This window comes from Phalaenopsis equestris, unplaced genomic scaffold (assembly GCF_001263595.1).
Source record: "Phalaenopsis equestris unplaced genomic scaffold, ASM126359v1 Scaffold000224, whole genome shotgun sequence".
NCBI classification, from domain to species: Eukaryota; Viridiplantae; Streptophyta; class Magnoliopsida; order Asparagales; family Orchidaceae; genus Phalaenopsis; species Phalaenopsis equestris.
The window spans coordinates 1,164,018-1,185,164 of NW_018164666.1; the positions used below are offsets into that span (position 1 = coordinate 1,164,018).

Consider the following 21,147-nt stretch of genomic DNA (forward strand, 5'->3'; position numbering starts at 1 on the left):
GACTCTGCCATGTTGTATCCACTAGTTGGGTGAAATAATAGTTCTTCTAGATCATTATGCTTTTCAACAGATTTTAACGTCACAAGTGATCAATTTGTAAAGTAAATGAAGATTCAATAAAAATATCATCACAATTTTTAAGAGTAAAAATAAATCTTTAAATCATCCTCATCCCATAAGATTAAGTCCCATATGCAAGAAGAAAGAAATGGAACTACTCAGAATTCATGGAGATTAAACAAAAACAAAACATTTGCATTGAAATCCAAGTCTTAGGACAAAAACTCAAACACAAATATAAAGTAGCTTATGTCTTCTCCCCAAACAAACTTCTGGAGTTTCCTCTAAGCAATCTCCAAACTTCTTCATATTAAAACACACTCACACTTACACTTGAACACAAAATATGAAAAACCTAACTCACTATTGCCGCCCAATTGAAGTTTTGAGGCTCCAAGTAGTCTTTAAATTCGGCGAAATCCTTCTCATTAAATAGAATACAAAAAATAACCAATGGTTGTTTCAAGCACCCCTCTAAAATTCGGTCAAATTTGATGTATTTTCTAGAAAGATAGTTACTGACGCTATATTGCCAGTCTGGGGCGCTATAGCGCTCTTCTCGCTCGACGGTGGCGCTATGGCGTCAAGGAGTGGCGCTATAGCGCCACACAAAAATCATCATTTTTGCACTATTTTTTTCTCATTTTCTCTAAATGTCCATTCCATATACCTGAAACAAAAAACATGCAAAATACCTTCCTTTAAAGTGCAATATCATCAAAAAATGTACATAAAAAGCTTATAAAACATGCACTAAAAACATGTTATTTTGAGGTGAATCAATTATTCCCACAATAATTAATTTAGGTAGCTAGTGTGTTGGAGAGAAATGGTTTTCTCATTTTATCCACGTAAAACAAATGTTTTACACGAATTTCAATGTCTATAAAAGCTTGTTGCGGGAGAGGGAAGGAGCAGGCAGTTTCAAATTCCAAATTTTATTTTTGTGGGAGTTAAGGAGGAAGCAAATAGTTCCCTAATTTATTGTGGTCCGACAGTATATTTTTCTTCCTCATTTTCGACTGTATATAATTTTTTTGCATTTTTTATTCTCTATAATAATAATAATATATATATTAAAATGATTTTTTAAGTAAAAAATAAATCCAAAATTTGAAAATATATTTTAAAAATTTCAGTGTTAATAATTTTACTGTTGGTATTAGTAGTAATATTATTTGTTATAAAATGTAATAATAATAATAGCAATAATAATAATAATAATAATAATAATAATAATAATAATAATAATAATAATAATAATCATAATACTATTTTTGAAGAAATAAATCAAAATCGAAAAAAAATCTTTTAGTTTTACTTTTATAACGTTAAAAAATTTTATTGATTCTAGTGGTGACCAACGGCTCATTTGTTGATTCAAGATTCTTGGTTATGCTATATTGTCCAAGAAATAGTGATACGAGATTATAGTAAATAGAGCAAACCAATGCTTGAATAAGAAGTCCTCTAGCTTGAGGAAGGATATCGTTGAGTTATTCTAATGCGTTGATTATAATTATTCTGTATCGTTGCCCAACATCATGCGTTAGAGTCCACTTAGTAAATTATCAGAAAATCAATAAATCATTTGCTTCTTGTTTTATATTGCGGATGCCAATCTTATGTTGGCTGACTAATCAAATTTTATCTGTATTTTCTGTTCAGTAGATCTTCTGATAATGCCTACCTAACTTATTGCATTTTTTAAGTGTTCTTTGAAATGCCTCAAACAAAAAAAACTATGTGCTGCCCATGAGAATTTTTTTTAACTTCCACAAACAATGCCTAAATGATGATCTGAGGTTATACAAAGATCTTCCTGTGATTCAACTACTGGCAGCTCATACAGATTTTTTAAAATTCACATACAAAAGTCGCTGCACTTGGACTCAACGACCTCAAATGCCAACAAGAAGAGTTTGTTATTCACATCAACACCAACAACCCTTGGTAAAGTTTCACAATGTTTGCCCAACAAGAATGTGCAATCCAGGCTCAATACAGGCGAACAACTTCTCTGGTCCTCTATAGAGGACTCAAATACCCAGAAAAGATGCTGAAATCGAGATGTCTCGTCTAATTGAATCCTATATGTGGATCCTGATAGTGCACCCAAATGACTACAATTAACTTATGCAATTAATAATAAGACTCTTCCCAACTGCCAAAAATAGACTTGAAGGTTTTTCGTTTTGCATCTCATGCCTTTATATAAGATATTCAGATGTTAAATTTAAGCTCCACTTGAGCAATAATCTCTTTAGGCTTCAAATTGAACTGATGTTTGATGATGAAAATAATATAGTAGTAAATTTATCAAATGACTGCAATTAACTTATGCAATGAATAGTAGGATTCTTTCCAAATGCCAAAAATAAACTTGACGGTTTTTTGTTTTGCATCTGATTCCTTTATATAAGATGTCCAGCGTTAAATTTAAGCCCCACTTGAGTAATAAACTCTATAAGCTTCAAATCGAACTGATGTTTGATGATGAAAATAATATAATAGTAAATGAATTTGGATGTGCACTAGTGGCGTCCACTAGTCAAAATTTCGTGTGCTCATATGTGATGACCAGTGATTGATGCTATTTTCCACGTTTCTAAAACCTCTTGCTCCTAACTGCATGCAGGCACCACTGACATGATCGAGATAGATGGTCATGGTGCATACACATGCTATTTAACTTTGATTTGTTGTAGTTTATAATTCAGTATTCAATGTTATTAACTATGCTCCAGACATTGACTGCACTGTAAGCCCACTTTTGTGGCGAAAGTCATGCTCTCAGCTAACACATGAAATCTGCCATTCAAATGTTATATTTATTGGACATGTTGGAGCATCAACATTGACATCACCGTCTAACTCAATTATACGACATGCTCAAATATAATCATTGCTAGATATCATAATATCAAATATGGGTACATTGTTCGCGAAATGCTCCCTAATTAAATTGATAAATATACTCTGACATATCTGTCTCGTCTGATCCATCCGCTCTGATATCAAAACCACTGTCAAAGTCATCGTTTGTGCCACTTTCATCTGCTCTATCATTAATGTGTATGTTTGGGCAATGACTAGGCTTGAAACATGAATGCCTAACACGATCGAGAAATTTGTAAATTTAACTTTAAGATTAGTTAAAACATTCAATATGTTGCACTTTTTTTTGTGGTGAAATGATATTTTGTATACATATATGCTTGCTAAAGACATGTTGCAGTTTTAGGTAGCGCTTGAATATTGCTATGAGGAACATCATGGTTTTAAATTTTTATGTGCTGTTAGGGTTTGATGCCGAGTCACTTGTAGTACATACTATACGACCTAGTTGTTTGTATTTAGAATTGCAACAAATCCTTAACCAACAGAAAATTCGTATATGATCGATATGGTGTGCGTCCTAACATCACCACTCAGGGTAATAAATACTCTACGACATAACCGTTCAAATGTTAACTTTGTCGGAACACCCAAAGGGCTGCGGCGACATCCTCTTACGTAGCTCAGGTTGATGTTATAATATAAAACTAATTCATTGTGTTAGAATAACATAAACATTGAAAATTATTGACTCATATTAACTAATCAACATACAAAATAATTATGGGATAGGGTCATGTTAAATGAAACCTGTGATATTTTCACGCGGTTTCACCTCCCTTATGCGGTACTGCCAAATCAGACCTGCCTTTGTTGATCTCACGCGGAAATGCGTCGGGAAATTCCTTTATCTGGTATTAGTTGCTTAATTAAAGTCCTTACCTGTTGCTTATAAAAGCAAGGACCACCAACTCTCCTGGGATCAACCCAAAACTCATCTCTCCTGCGGCAGATGGATCAAGGAGCAGGGACCACCAAGCTAAAGGGGCTTGTTTTTGTTTTTCCTTCTCCACTCGGATTCTTTCCCGTGAGTTCTCTCTTCTATTTTCTTTGCCCACGGTGGAGAGGTGGAGAGAGAGAGAGAAGAGAGAAAGTTTCTTATAAATATCTAGACGTTTGACGGTGTAATTCCTTGATATAATAAAATCCTCTGCAGCTCCCTGGACGTAGGTAATTTGCCGAATCACGTAAATCTGTGTTTTGCTATGGTTTTCTGTTTTGTGAATTTTTCTCGATCCGATTTTTTGCTTTATTGTCGTTTTTTTTCAGAACAACCGATATTAGAGCCCCGATTCGGATCTAAGGAAGAACTATGAGCGGAGACGAAGTGATGACATCGGGGATCGAGAGTTCAATGACACAGATTTTGGTTACTGGAGAATGCAGATAGATGAATATCTTTATGAGAAGAAACTTCATCTTTTGTTATTGGAAAAACGACCGGAGAAGATGTACAGACGAAATGAAATTTGTTGGATCGATAAGTTCTGGGGGTTATTCGACTAACCCTGTCGAGATCCGTTGCCCACAACGTCATCAAAGAGTGGACGACTGCATATCTCATGACGGCTTTATAAGGTATGTATGAAAAACCATCGACAAATAACAAGGTGCATCTCATGAAAAAAGTTATTTAACTTAAAGATGACGGAATCTGTGTCTGTCATTCAGCATCTGAATGATTTCAATATCATCATAAATCAATTGTCATCTGTTGAAATTGATTTTGACGATGAGATATGAGCGCTGATACTGTTGGCTTCATTGACAAATAACTTGAAAGCCATGGGGATGACCGTTAGCAACTCTGCAGGTAAAACTAAGCTGAATTATGATGATATTCGTGACTTGATTTTGGTTGAAGAGTTGCGCAATAAGGATTTTGGCGAGGCATCGGGTTCGAGTTCAACACTAAATGTTGATTCCAGAGGGATATCACAAGACAGAAACTCAAACAGAAGAATATTAAAATCAAAACACAATGACAACAGCAAGTCAAAGCATAGTCAACAAGCAATCTGCTGTAATTGTGACAAAACTGGCCACATAAAGAAGAACTGCAAAAATCATAAGAAGACGGAGAACATCAGTGCTAATGTTGTAACTGAAAAAGTGCAGAACGCGCTATTGTTTGCAGTTCATAGCTCCATTGACGACTAGATACTGCACTCAGGGGCTTCTTTTCATACATTTTCCCACCGGGAGTTAATGCAAAACTATGTGGCAGGTGACTTTGGGAAGGTGTACCTGACTGATGGAGCAGCTTTGAACGTGGTAGGGATGGGAGATGTTGAAATTGAGCTCCCTAACAAAAATAAAATAACAAAAATAAATGAATCTTGCAAAATGTTAAACACATTCCTGAACTGAAGAAGAACCTCATTTTCGTTGGGCAACTCGATGAATGTGCTCATTTAGTAATGTTCTCTGATAGCACTTGGAAGGTTATCAAAGGAGCACTGGTACTGACTCGGGGTAAGAAAACTGGTACGCTATACATGACTACTGGTCTAATTAACAATGTTGATACTACAGTTGCAGCGAGCACAACAGACATGTGTCATTGCAGGCTTTGACACATAAGCAGAGAGGTATGAAAGAACTTTAGTCCAGAGGCAAGTTACTAGAACTAAAGTCAGTTGATCTCGACATGTGTGAAAGTTGCATTATGGGGAAGCAGAAGAAGATCAATTTTTGAAAGGTGGCAGGGTGCGAAAGACAGAAAAACTAGTACTGGTACACATCGATGTGTGGGGGTCTTTCCCAGTGGCTTCTCTTGGAGGCTCTCGCTATTACATCACATTCATAGGTGACCACAACAGAAAGATATGGGTTTACTTTCTGAAGCACAAATATGATGTATTTATGGTGTTTAAAACTTGGAAGGCTATGGTTGAAATGGAGACAGATCTAAAACTGAAATGTTTGAGGTTTGACAATGGCGGTGAGTATATCGATGGTGGGTTCAAGGAATACTGTGCAGCTCAGGATATCAGAATGAAGAAATACCATTCCGGGGACACCACAACAAAATGGAGTTGCAGAACGCATGAACAGGGCCATCAATGAGCGTGCCAGGAGCATGAGATTGCACGCCAGACTACCACCAATCTTCTGGACAGATGCGGTTAGCACTGTAGTTTACTTGATTAACAGAGGGTCATCCGTCCCATTAGACTGTGAATTATCTGAGGAGGTCTGGAGCGGCAAAAATGTCAAATTTTCTCATCTTAAAACTTTTGGTTGTCTTTCTTATGTTCTAATCAATATTGATGCACGTAACAAGCTTGAGGTTAAGTCAAAGAAATGTTACTTTATTGGCTATGGAGACGAAGCATTTGGCTATCGTTTCTGGGATGATCAGGATCAGAAAATTATTAGAAGTAGAAATATGATCTTTAATGAGAAGATGATGTACAACGACAAGACTAGTACAAATTCTGAAGCAGCTCCTCAAGAATCAGAGTTCGTGAAGTTTGACGATCTACCAAAGGTCACAGTACAATATGTAGATGTGAATGACGACGGGGATGAGTCCGGGGCACCCATTCCTATTATTTTGCACTCAGGTTCAGAGTCATTCACTACTCCAGCTGTCGTTCGCAAGTCAGTCAGGAGCAGACGTTCGCCACAACGTTACTCACCAATTTTGAACTACATCTTGTTGACAGATAATGGAGAACCACAAAGCTATGAAGAAACTTTGATAGATGAAAATTCTAGCAAGTGGGAGCTGACCATTAAGGAGGAGATTGCTTCCTTACTGGGAAATCAGACATAGGAGCTAACAGAACTTTCACAAGGGAAGAAGACACTGCACAATAAGTAGGTTTACCGGGTAAATACTAAGCTTGATGACAGTAAAAGATACAAGGCCATACTTGTTGTAAAAGGCTTTTAACAGAGACAAGACATTGATTACTCTGAGATCTTTTCTCCTGTGATGAAGCTCACAACCATTATTAGGATGGTACTGACTATGGTTGGTACTGACTATGGTTGCTACCGAAGACCTATTTTTGGAGCAATTAGATGTGAATACAACTTTCTTCATGGAGACCTTGAAGAAGACATCTAAATGCGCCAATCTGAAGGGTTCGTGGTACCAGGAAAGGAAGATTCAGTTTGCAAACTGAAGAAGAGCTTGTATGGCCTGAAGCAAACTCCCAGTCAGCGGTGCTAGAATTTGGTAAATTCATTCTCAATGCAGGGTACAACAGATGCTAGACAGATCAATGTTGCTATGTCAGGTGCTTTGACAAATCTATATCATCCTACTGTTGTATGTGGATAATATGCTTATTGCAAAGGCCAACACTGATGAGATATATAATCTTAAGAAGCAGATGTCAGAGCACTTTGCAATGAAGCAAGTCCTTGGCATGAGGATTGTCAGAGATCGAGTCAAGGGCACGTTGAGGCTTTGACAGACTGGATATGTGAAAAAGGTGCTTAACAGGTACAATATGGATCGTGTCAAACCAGTTGACACACATTTGGGCAGTCACTTCAGACTCAGCAAAAATCAGTAACCCAAGTCAGAGGAGGAACAAGACTACATGAGTAAGGTTCCTTACGCTTCTGCTATTGATTCACTAATGTATGCTATGGTCTGTACAAGACCGGATATTGCCATTACAGTGGGAGTTATGAGCAGATACATGAGTAATCCAGGGAAGGAACATTGGGAAGTTGTGAAGTGGATCTTGAGACGCCTAAGAGGCTCTTCAGAAACCTACTTGTGTTTCTCAGAAAAGAGCCTGGAGGTACAGGAATACGTTGATACATATTTGGCTGGAGACATTGACAGTAGGAAGAGTACTACAAGTTATGTCTATACTCTTGGTGGTACTGCAGTGCCGTTGGACTCAATTCTACAGAAGACAGTTTCTCTGTCCACTACAGAAACTGAGTATGTTGCAGTGTCAGACTGCAAAGGAGATGATATGGCTGCAGAGCTTTTTGGAAGAATTGGGTAAGAAGACTCAGAAAGGTACTCTCCACAGTAACAGTCAGAGTGCCATATTTCTTGCTAGGATCCATCTTTTCCATCCAGGACCAAACACATTCAAATCAGGTATCACTTCATTCGATCCTTGTTAGACTACGAACGACTGTCACTTAAGAAAATTTATGGAAGCAAGAACCCCGCTGATATGTTGACTAAGGTGGTTACTCTTGAGAAACTGAAGTTGTGCTCGACTTCAATTGGTCTTCTAGCGTGAAGACAGGGGCTTTGAGTTGTAGAAGTGAATGATATCAATTTTGAGGATAAGGTCGATGCAGCTTGTAGATGGTGTAGTCAGTGTCTCAGTCTCCAAGTGGGAGAGTTGTTAAATGAAGTCTGGGATATTCTCACTCGGTCCCGCCAAATCGGACCTGCCTTTGTTGATCTCACGCGAAAACGCGTCTGGAAATTCCCTTATATGGTATTAGTTGCTTAATTAAAGTCCTTACCCGTTGCTTATAAAAGCAAGGACCACCTACTCTCCAGGGATCAACCCAAAACTCATCTTTCCCGCGGCAGAAGGATCAAGGAGCCACCAAGCTAAAGGTGCTTGTTTTTGGTTTTCCTTCTCCATTGGGATTCTTTCCCGTGAGTTCTCTCTTCTATTTTCCTTGCTCACGGTGGAGAGGTGGAGAGAGAGAGAGAAAGTTTCTTGTGAATGTTGAGATGCTCAACAGTGTAAATTCTCGATATCATAAAATTCTCTGCAGCTCCTTTGGCGTAGGCAATTTGCCGAACCACGTAAATCTGTGATCTACTTTGGTTTTCTGTTTTGTGAAATTTTCTCGATCCGGTTTTTTGTTTTGTTGCCGTCGTTTTTCACAACAAGTCATGCTACATGTGGAAAATATAAATAAGTATTTTTTTTGCTTGTTTTTGAAGTTCTACGCACAAAATTTTTTAATTATTAACACTATTAATTTCTTTTTTATTATTGTTATTGTTAATCATATTTTTAATGTTCTTTTTATTAATGTTATTACTGAATTTAGATCAAATAATACGTGTCATTATTATATCAAAAAAAGGAGGTCAAAACTTTTTTCGAATCATCAACCCTACGTTTTCGCATTTCCAGACTATATACTTATTCAATATATATATTTTTTATTTTATTAGCTTATAATGTGGGTTAAACTCATCCTAACAATTACAAAATTCCACATTATAATTACATAAATTTATAATTTAACAATTGCTTACATATAATCACATGAGTTATTAAAATTTTGAACAAAAAAAAAAAAAATATTATTATAACTATTATCAACATCAATATTATGATAAAATAATATTAATAATTATATTATTAATATATGCATGATATTTCGTTGTAATTTGTTATTCTATTATTATTAAATAATATTATTATTTATATTATTATTAAATTGATTATTATGCTATTACAACTATTGTTAACATTATTATTACTATTATTATTTAATAATGATAAACTATTATTTTATTGTTAATACTACTAATAATAATAATAATAATATTATTATTATTATTATTAGTAGTATTAACAATGTAGTTTGTTATTCTTTTATTATTTATATTATTTTTTTACCATTAATAATTAATTTTAATTTTTGCGTTTGATTTATTTCTTCAAAAATAATAAATCTTTTGTCATTATTATTATTATCATTATTATTAATCCTATTATTGATATTTCAATTTTTTAATTCATTAAAAATATTTATAATATTTTAAATTTTATTATCTTAATTATAATTATTATTATTAGGAATTAATGATATTATTAATATTTCTATTTAATTAATAGGATTATGAATACTATTATTATTATTATTACTATTATTATCAATAGTGAAATAATTATAAAAGGATTTTTTTAACATTATTTTAACCTCATATTTTTTTCTTATTATAGATTATTATTATGGACTATCGATTGTTATTATTCTTTTTATAATAATAATAATTATTATTATAAACCCTATATATATTATCTTGTTTTACAATTTAGTTATTTTTTTATTATGTAATAGTATTATTATTGAAATTATTGTTATTATTATTATATTATAATTGTTATTAACTTTGTTATTATTATAAATTATTTCATCATTACTGATATGTAATCAACAAGCTTTCATTATCTTGCACAAATCTCAAGATAATTTTTGGGCAAGAAACATTTACTTTGATTAAAACAGACCCAATAAAACCAAAATTTTGTCTAATCCGAGTCAAAATCATGCTTAGATCAAGTCGTTAAACTATTTTCTGAAGCTTTCTGTGTGTAATTGAAAGGTCAAACAAATTCTGAATCTGACATGCTTATATTCAAATCAAGTGTCATGACAAGATTAATCCAACGAGTCTAAGATCACTTAATTCTGATATCATTAAGACACTTAAATGTCCACCAGATACCACCTGATCGAGGGAATCTCTTCAGGCTATTCAATGGAGTGGTCTGGAGTCCTTCCTTATTTATAATTTGGACTCTATAAATAGAGCTCTAGGCCTCTACCTTGAGCCAAAATAAAACGAAAGCTTGGAGGAGGGGTTGAGATCCAACATCGCAAATTTGTTGAATAACTCTCACTCCAGTAGCCACTGCCACCAATTTCAATCAATACCGCCGACCAACTATGGCTGGCGCTGCCTCCCATGCCACTCCTCTGGCTACCTCTGGCTGCTTCCTCTGGACAGTTCCAGCTACCGCCTTCAACCAACGTCGACCACCTCTTACTCCTTGTAACGAAGTCCTTTGTTTAGTCATAACGCGTATTGTAAAATCCCAACATATATTGTGAAACAGTGAATCGTTCGACAAAGCAATGCACCATCCAATACACCGTGTATCAAAGCTCCCCGGATACGGTGTAATGACACATTTCGATGACTGTGTAATAATGCACTCTACATATGGAGCGATGGTGCTACACCTCCTGAATGTGTCACAGTGCACCCCAAATAGGGTGCTAAGTTGTCCCCCGAAGACGGTGTAACAATGCACACCAGATACGGTGTAATGATGCCTATTGAAAATGGTGTAGCTATGCATCTTGAATACAGTGCGACAATGTCTCCCGAAAATGATATAATAACACACCCCATCTATAGTGCAATGATGCCTCCTGAAAATGGTGTATCAACACACCCCATGAACGGTGTAATAACACCTCCTGAAGACGGTGCAACGATGCACCGCTAGGATAGTGATTTTCTCTAGACTTCTAATGTTTTCTCCTTTCAGCTCCCCGCTATGGCCTAAGTGATTTGCAGCTCGTTCAATTCCCAACCTTGGCCCCTTTGGCTTTTATGACTTACACAATCAATTACGAAATACGTGGCCTACAACTAGTGTAGCTTCCAACTCTAGCTCTTGTGGTCTACGGACATCTTTGCAGCTCACTAATACAGCCTATGTTACCAACTACACCCTACGTGGACTACAACTTGTACAACTCCCGACCCTAGCCTGGTGCAGCTTGCAGATGTCATCACAAGTCACCCTAGGACCTACATGACCATCTACAACCTACATGGTTTATAGCTTGTGCAAATCTCGACTCCTTGCTCTGCGGCCTACGAACGTCATCACAACTTCTCACTATGACTTATGTGACTAATTACGACCTACGTGGCTCATAACACGTGCAACTTCTAATTATTGCCCCTTTTGTCTGCATATGTGATCATGAATTACCACTATGACTTACGTGACTAAATATGACCTACATGTTCCGCAACTTGTGAAGCTCTCAACTTTGGCATCCGTGTCATAACTCATCTTTACGACCTATGCACAACTATGGCCTATGTGGCGTACAACTCCTACAACTTTCTACTACGACCTCTGCGGCCAACCAATGTTTTTGAAGTAGGTATATGTGATCCACATGTCCAACTACTACAATGGCTTCCGCTACTGTCTATACAAGAAGCTGACACAATAGCTATCTACAACATTCCCGACAGATTGCTTTCTTCATAGCAATTGACTTCGACCCCAGCAGCTTGCTATCACCGGAACTAAATTCATTACAACCAACTTATGACTATTATCCATGAATTATTGTTATACATCTACAATAACCAATTTTTTTACTCTATCTTCCCTAATTCAAGAGAAGAGTAGACACATGTAATCACCATTCATGGTAGATTGCTTCAACTGGGTTACACCACGTGGTTTTTTTACTTTTCAGGGTTTTTCTCCTCTAGCTTAATTCTCTTTAATTATCTGAGAATGTGTTTGGTTTTCATGCAACACTAAGATGATAATTCATTAGTCTACCACTGTGAATCTTTCGATACACATGAATTACTATTATTATTATTATTATTATTATTATTATTACTAGTATTATGATTATTATTGCTATTTTTATTGTTACTAAAATTATTATTATTATATTTATTATTATTACTAATATTATTACTATGATTATTATGATGTAGATCGTTATTTATTTATTAATGAATAATAAAATTATTTATATTATTATTATTATTATTATTATTATTATTATTAAAATTTATTAATTTATTTATTCAAAATATTAAAGCTATTATTTATTATTATTATTATTATTACCTACTATAACAACAACAATAAAGCCTTAATCCCACTACGTGGGGTCGGCTACATGAATCTTTTTTCTTCATTGTGTTCTATTTAGTGTCATATTTTCATTTATTATAGTGTCATATTTTCATTTATTTTCATTTATTATTACCTACTATAATAAATAATATTGATATTAAAACTAATATCAAATTTCTTGTCATTAAAAATTTTATTTTTTTTTCAATTTTTTTTTTCTTTTTTATCTAAAATTTATTTTAATATAAATATAATATTAATAATAATTATTATCATTCCTTTTTTTTTTTCAATTTGACACTGCAATTTCATCTTCAATCTTTTTTCTCATAGGCTTATGTTTCAACTGAGGCGAATTATCACGCAATATTGAGTCAACATTGTTGAACATGCTTTTCAATGTTTCGAACATATATTATTAGGCTACTTCATTGCCTTGAGCCCTCAACCATATTTGGAATGAAAATTTATTAATGTGGTTTTAAAATATGAAACAACTTGAAGAATCATTCTCAGATTGTAACTCTTTCAAATCACCAAAGCCATCCTAATATAGTTACAAACTGTTTTTCCAACATTTCAGTATATTTTTATTCAAACTCCTCTTTTGAACTGCATGTACTTCAACATTTTTAGAATAGATTTTGAATTGTCTTATTTACTTTTGAAACAATATACCTTTGAAAAAATTTTCTTAGATATATGCCCCTGACATAATTTATGATGAGTTGGGGGTAATACATCTACTATAACTCTTGTCATTGCTTGATCATGATTAGTAAATATTATTTAATGATGTTTCTTATCCATTATAGGGAGGAATGTTTTGAATAATCATTTGAATGAATCATTTGTCTCATATGATAAGAAAGCTACTTCAAATAGAAAAGTTTCGTTAACTCTAACAAGAGGTGCACTTTCTATAAATTTTTTAATTTTTCAATTCCCATCAATGTCAACTTCATATCTAATCATGTTGAACAACCACACCTTGTGCCCGATTTATGAAATTTTTTTAAGCTATTATGTTTATTTCCTTTTTTGAAACCAAATTCAGCGCACAATTTTTTTTTATTTTATATTTTTTGAATTTGAGAAATAACTCAAATGGTCTTTCCCCACTTTAAATCTAGTGTGGTGTGCATAACTACAATACAAATCATATCTCATTTTCATTGTGAACAATGGTAACGAACAATTTGTCTGCAGTTTGTTCATAATGCTTTAGGATTTCATCGTTCACATATTTGCACATTATACACATATAATATTCAAATACTAGAAACAAAATAAAGTCAATTTTTTTTCTAAACAGTTCTAAACATAATAAAAAATTTATTTCAGCTCTCGGTTTAAGTAAAGGCAGGTTTTTTCTTTAAAGGATATGAATTACACATCTATTTCTATAAAAACTAATTTAATAAAGTGAAAATAATTTCAAAGAAAAGAATCTAAAACAACATAAAACAATGATTTTAACTTTAAAGATATTTCATTATTACTTTCTCTTCATAACCGAGACAATATACAAGTGCTCTGTTGAACAAGAGTTGCCTAAAATCAAAATTTCTCTTAACAAAGCTAACCTTGAATAAAATAAAATAATGATTTGAAATTTCAGTTTATGTGATATAAGATTTTCCTTTCGAGTTTGGGCCATACACATCTATAATTAAGTGCAAAAAATGTAAAAAAGTCAGAACAGTTCTAATGAATGTAACCTAGAACAACATATAACACTGATATAAGCTTTTTAAATTTGTTAATTCCGGGTTTTTTTTTTCAAGAAATGAGACAATACACACATGCTTTATTGAACAAGAATTGCCTAAAATAAAAATTTTTCTGTCAAAAACTTACCTAAAATATAATAATATAATGATTTGTGCTTTTGGTTCAAGTTAAAATAGGATTTTCTTCAAACTTTCGGTCATACACATCTATGTAAGTGCAAAAAATGGTAAAAAGTTCTAAATTCTTCCAACTAAAGGTATTTTAGCTCAGTATAAAAATGTCTTCATCTTATATAATAGATAAATACCGATTTTTTTTTCAGGACCAAGTTTGACGCATCATATTGCCTTAAATCACCATAAAAAAAATATTTATTCGTAGAAACATACCTAACTTATTACGCCATAAAATAATACTCAGCTTTATATTGGAAAACAGAAAAATTTGGTTTTTTCCAATAATACTTTGCATTACGTTACAAAATTACTGAAGGGTTGAAATTTGAGATATTGTCGGCATTCTGTTCATTATCTATCGTCGCAGGTTTTCTTTCTTTACAGAATTTAACTGCAATTTTTTTATCCAACTACTGTATCTGTAATTCCAAATTCATTTAAATTTCCAATTTTTCCCACCTACACACGCGCCGTAAATACTTGAGCCAGGTCGTTGGTTCAGTTCTTAATTCTACATTTTCTCAGCTTTTTCTTTTGGGGGGTAAGCGGGTCCGACCACGTGGCGAAATGCTATTGACGTCTGATGCTGGATGTAAATTTTTTTGCAGGAAGGGAGCCAAAATATTTTCCCACTGGAAGGTAGCCATAATTGAAGATTTTATCTTTTTAGAACCTGTTTTGATATCAGTGCCTCCACCATAGGAAGAACTGATAGTCGAGTTTTTTTTTTCCTGCTCGAAGCCAAGATGTGAATTTTTAGGTGCAGTCATCAAAATAGGTTTTGTAATTTTTTAATGCTAATTAAAGTCTACGTGCATGTTTCCAAACTAACCCAGTTAAAATTAACTGTAAATTTCTTTATTCAATGTTTCATGCCGTTGATGTATATTGATTAACTGGTAATATGAGATTTTTTTGACTGTACTTTTGCAGGTTCATACATCTAGTAAAGCTTGTGCAACTAGTTACCCTTGCTGCGTACAGAATAAAATATTGTGGTTTTGGCCAAGGTCTGAGCCTCAGCACAAAGATATTTTGAGCAAGAGTAAGCCTCCTAGTGTCTCAGAGCTTGACGACTTATCATACACTTGCAATATGGGGATGCGTGATATGCCCTACGGGTAATATGCTTCTAAAATTTTCAATCATGTTTTAGCACTTTTGGCACTTGCAGATCCTACAAATCAGAATTATTTATGAGCTTTGAGACTAGTTGAAAGCCTAGAAGATTTTCATCTTGGTTAGCAGAGTACCGTTACTAATATCCTAAATTATGTTAGAAATATCAAAATAGTGTCAACCATGCTTATGGCAGTATGAATGAAAAATAAATTCGTTTATTAATTTATAGTATTTGTAAATGAGTTTAAGCTTTTAGTGGCTAATGATTTCAATTAGTGGTACTGGCTTCAACAGATTGCAATTATTTATTTCCTCAACATTCTCATTCAAGAGGAATAATTCCATCTCAAGATAGATAATCCATCTATTTTGATTTTTGGGTTGATCAGCCATATTTAGAATAGAGGTGATGATGTACAAATGACCATGTTATCACGCATGAGGATTTGGGGACTTTTTTTACTGTTGAATGCTTGTTTGTTGTTTATTAGTAAGGAATGCTAGCAATCTATATAAGATGAATTATACAACACTGTTTTATTGGAAGGCACCAACCCACAAATTGCTGAGGTGGATACTGTGGTTTTATTTAGTAGGTATTAAATTTAAAAAGCTGTTACAATATATAATTCTTCTTTCTTATTAGGATAATGTTCATTTCTTCCTTATTTTTCCTCATTGTAAACCTCTATATAAGATTACAAATTTTAGCCAATATGGGAGACTGCACAAGTAATGTGGGTGATTTTAAAATGGTATATTCATATTTTGGAAATTTTTTGTAGCTGTGTGATTTTTGTGATCAACCTCATGGCCTCAAGCAAGGATTTATGATTGTCTCAGCTTACTTCTCAACTCCTATAAAAAATTTGCCAAGCGCTAGATGTAATATTTTTCCTGCTAAAAAGTTGTGCTTATATAAATATATCAAACTAATGGATAAATTGAGCATCTAAAATTTTCTCGCGTGTCTATATAAAAATCTAAATAAGTGCATGGAAGAGTTTTAGAGTTTCGTCCACTTGCCAAAATTTTGGAAGCATTTGTTGAAATTCGAAAAGAAGAAAGCAACAGAAAATAATGTAGGAAGTACCAAAATTACTGTTATATCTGATGAATCTGCATATGCAATTAGAAACCTGGAATAAACTCTATGATATGCGTGGAAAGTGGTAATTTTTAATGTGATGTCTGTTCAAAAAATTAGCACAAGAAAAAAATTTCTGAAATTCACATCAAACCATCGAACTAGAATAGTTTTGAAAACTTATCACGAAGGCACTCACGCTTATCAAACTAATAGCAAGGGACTAAAGATGAAAAACAATAAAAATATTGACAATAAAACTAACAATTGAATGTTCTGTACAAGCCACTCGCTTCTAAATAGCTGCATGTTTCTCCCTTTTAGCCTGTAATTGCACTTTTTCCCTCTGCTCTTAGTTGTACTAGGGAGGTGACGTTGGTGCAGGCGTTTCCCACATAGAGGCGGAAAACAAGCCAGCCAGCTGAACCGGCTGGCATAGGGGAACCAGTCCAAGTACCACTGAGGCGACCGGTTCGGGATGCAACAAGAGTCTAATGGGATTTCCTTCTTTCCCTGCTTGCCGCTCGATTGAACGGCATTTTAGGAAGCACGACAATGCCGCCAAACCTGCCACTCCTTCCTTTTTCTGTTCTTTCTTGTTTGGAGTCTATTTATATACTTGTTTGTGAGAGTTAGGGTTAGTCTTGACTGTGTGTTGATTTCAGATTTCCTGTGTGAAGTCCTTTTCTCTTTTTTAGGGTTGTATTTGAGGAGGTGGTAGTGCTCCGGTTGTATCCTACTCCCAGGTGGTGTTGTATCATTTTCTTTCACCTTCCCCATTCTCCTCCCCTCTCCTCACTTGACAGCTTCCCCTTCATTCATGCACCCAGTCGCCCCATACCTGTAGCCTTATCTTGTTGTCCCGCCATTCTCTCCTTCTCAAGACTCCTAACCGATTGTTCCTCACCTCACTACCGACGCCCATGCTGTCCAGCACCTTCCAACCACCCCTCCGTCTGCCGCCGGTCTCCTACGACACCCTCCATACTTGCCATCCCTACAATTTGGCACCTTCCTCTCACTGCCATCAGCATTCCTTTGCTGCCACCATTCTTGCCAACTATCCCGATCCACCTAGCTAACTTCCATCACCCTTTGAATACACCTTAGAGGCGTTTGCTTGTGTCATTGTTTTTCTCGGTTCTTTTTAGATCTCGGAGTCGCCAGTTTGTCTATTTATGTGTCATCATATAATTTTTTTATTCGAATAAGTCTCCCTCCTGAATCAAATGAATGACTCGAAGAGGAGAGGAATCGAATAACAAAATAACGTACGACAACAAATAGACAAACAAATCAAAAAGAATAGAGACGAAAGGCTTATATAGGGGTAATCCTCGTGTGATGGGTCGAGAGTACACATCCAAAGAAAATCGGATCAAAGTACCACAAAAACAACATCGAAGAGCAGAATCTATATATAAGCCACCCGTAACCAGAGAACCAAAAAGAATATTTTTTGTTCTGGGGTCAAAAGTCTCCCAGAGGAACGTATTCCTACTGGTTAATTACATCTTGGGGAATACCCAAGAAGACTCTCGATGAAAGGAGTTTCGCTTTATTATCATGATTCTGGGGCTTATGGGGCATAGCTTATCAAAAGGTGATTATTTCGTATGGAATGATCCTAATGCTTTGAAGCTCATGCAAAGCCATCAGATAGAGAGGAAATCTCCCACATCCAAATGGATAGCGGCTCCTCAGCACACAGTACCTACAAAATAATCATAAATCACTTGACGGGGGTATCCCGATACGTCACAGCACATCCGGGTCGCCGGGTCGTAAGGGCAGAGGGTCGTAAGGGCAGAGGACAAATCGTCGTATCCCAAAAGGGCGGCAGCTTATCAGCATTGGGTCGTCAAAGTGATTTTAACGAAGTCAAAAGAGCAGAGAAGGCTCAACAAGGGTAGTCAAAGGTGGGGAGAAGTAGTCCTAAGAGGTAGAGGTAGCCAGGTTGGGGTATCACGGACCCGTCATCCCAAGCCACTAGGACCTTAAGTCTACCTGGTCGTGAAGGTAGTCGACCCAACACAACTAGAGATCCCCTGGCGGTGATCCGTGAATCGCGTCATCTGTGGGGATCTCGGTAGCCCTAAGGTCGAAGGAAGGAAACTCTATCCTATCACTAGAAGCTAGAGCTCTGAGAGGTGGGACTTATACCTGCCGAAGTGATAAAGAAGCCTCAAGAAATAAGGAAAATGGAGGTTCAGCTACGAAGCTGGAAACACTCAAACAAAAGGACTTATATCCCGTCTGGATCGGGGTCTCTCCTAACACGTTAAGCGTGCTAGACAACCACCTAAACGAGATTATGTTGGGCCAGTCGGATTGGAAAAGCACGGGGGCCACTCCTCGGGATATGCAAATATGATGCAATTATCTAGCATATTCCTAAGCGTGGATGCCCTATTAAATATGATTGGGTTATAGCCATGCATGCAAATCATTTTTAAAACTGGCCCCAAGGCCATGCAAAAGGTAAAAATTTATTTAAGAAAAGCTTGAAAGTTTTAACCCTAAAAAAATTTGATTATCTTAATTTTTATTATTAGGATTTTTAGGTAAAAAAAATTAGAACGTGAGGTCCAGATACGCAGAAAGAAACAATATAAAACGCTCCAACATGCAAAGGCACACGAGAAGAGAAAGAAAGAAAAGCACCCCAAAAAATAATAAAAGAGGTCAGACTCCGCATGTACATGTCCGATCCTAAGTCTATACAAAAATATAAAATTCAGACTTTAAGGTATGGGACATGAGCTGCTGCTCCAGGTCCTCGTCACATGGTTTGATGAGCCATCCGCTTCGAAACCCATGCCCGTACCTTATTTTCGATATAGACTCTTCTAAGACTCTGTCAAATACATTTGAAATAGAAAATAAAGACTCGACCTGCATAAAACAAGTGTTAGCGGGCACGCCATGCATCGTAAAAATAATAAGCCGTGCCTTATAATTGGGGGAGCTAAAGAGCATCTGCAAGCAAAGTATTAGAAATCATTACATGCTCCCCCATAATAACACATGTGTGAGTGTGTATAAATAGGCACGGCACCTGCAGAGGATCGTCCTAATATACTATCACACACAAGAAGCATGCAAGCACACCGAAAAAGGCGAGAAAGTGACACATGATTAGCGCAAGACAACACAACACACAACAATAGCCAGGGGTGTCGAAAATACTACCTAGCATCCTAAACCCTAGCCTAGCATACCATCTAACGACAAGTGCATCAACCTAGCATCTAAGTATGGGGTGAGTCTGAGCATGGTATGACTTTGATGGGGTCATCACGCCGGCCCCCTCCTAAAGATCCCAAAGATCTAAAGGGTGTCACGAAGAGAGGTGACATAAGTTAGATCCAATAGATCCTTAGCACAGTCATACTTGTGTCGATCCCGATGACTTAACTCACATTGCTCATCGGGATCACCCCGATAAGCAATGCTTGTTAAGACATCGCGACCAACACGGGATTCACTCTCTTAACGGGTCTGGCTCGCTATCCATATGAACATGCAAATGCAAATGTGCAAATGATTGGAACATGCAAATGCAAATGATTGGGCAAAACGAGTATACCATGGAGCAGGGGGAGCAGGGACTCAAAGGAAGGTGGGCATACCATAGTGGCAACGACTCAAAGAGGATGGGCTTGCCGTGATAGCAGCGACTCGACGGAATGGGCATGTCAGGGTGGCAGTGGCCCGAAGAGGATGGATATGCCATGGTGGCAGCGACCTTAGGTGGTATGCCAATAAGACAGTGACCTGTAAAGAGTGGGCACGCCGTGACGATAGAGGCTCGACGAGAATGTGCAACTTAAGTATATGAACAAAATCATGCAAACAGACAAATGCAAGACAGGATGCAGTGATGCGACCATACATATGCACTACAATATGCAAAAAAAATGCCAACACATATGTAAGATGCAGTGATGCTATTAATTGGTCAACCGAGTCAAGGCATCCAGTCGAACTAGAGCGTCATGCCAACCGGAGCAAAGTGAAAAGCTCGTCGGGCCGTGGCGGCCGGACGGAGCGAAGTGAAAAGCTCGCCGGGCCGGGGCGGCCGGACGAGGTAAAGTGAAAAGCTCGCCGGGCCGGGGCGGCCGAACGAGGTGAAGTGAATAGCTCGCCGGGCCAAGGCGGCCAGACGGGGTGAAGTGAATGCAAAACACGACATGCAAATAATCACATGTAATAGGGAGCCGTTCTCGTGAAAATTTTAGTTTTGAAAAAGATGAAGTCAAACTGACCCCATAATTTTCATAGTTTAGATGAAAGAGCACTTTATCTCAAATCCTGTATCTATCTCGAAGGATGAACACAAGAATTGAGGGGGAGGCTCGATCAAATAAACTAAAGAAAGTTATGACATCCGTTTGGTCTGCGAAACCAATGTATTGGCCGACAAGTTCCCCTATTTAATATAAGGAATTAAATAGGGTTTATATTATGCTGGGTT

The 21,147-nt window shown here is 36.1% G+C and overlaps 1 protein-coding gene across 3 annotated transcripts in view; it reads left to right on the plus strand.

Annotated features, from left to right (window-relative positions):
- Positions 1–21,147, plus strand: part of LOC110023372 (protochlorophyllide-dependent translocon component 52, chloroplastic-like) — a 55,315-nt gene that overhangs the window by 3,392 nt on the left and 30,776 nt on the right. For all 3 annotated transcript variants that reach the window (XM_020722759.1, XM_020722760.1, XM_020722758.1), the window contains exon 2: positions 15,395–15,582. In XM_020722759.1, the coding sequence (XP_020578418.1) occupies positions 15,395–15,582 (188 nt within the window). The remainder of the gene's footprint in view (positions 1–15,394; positions 15,583–21,147) is intronic.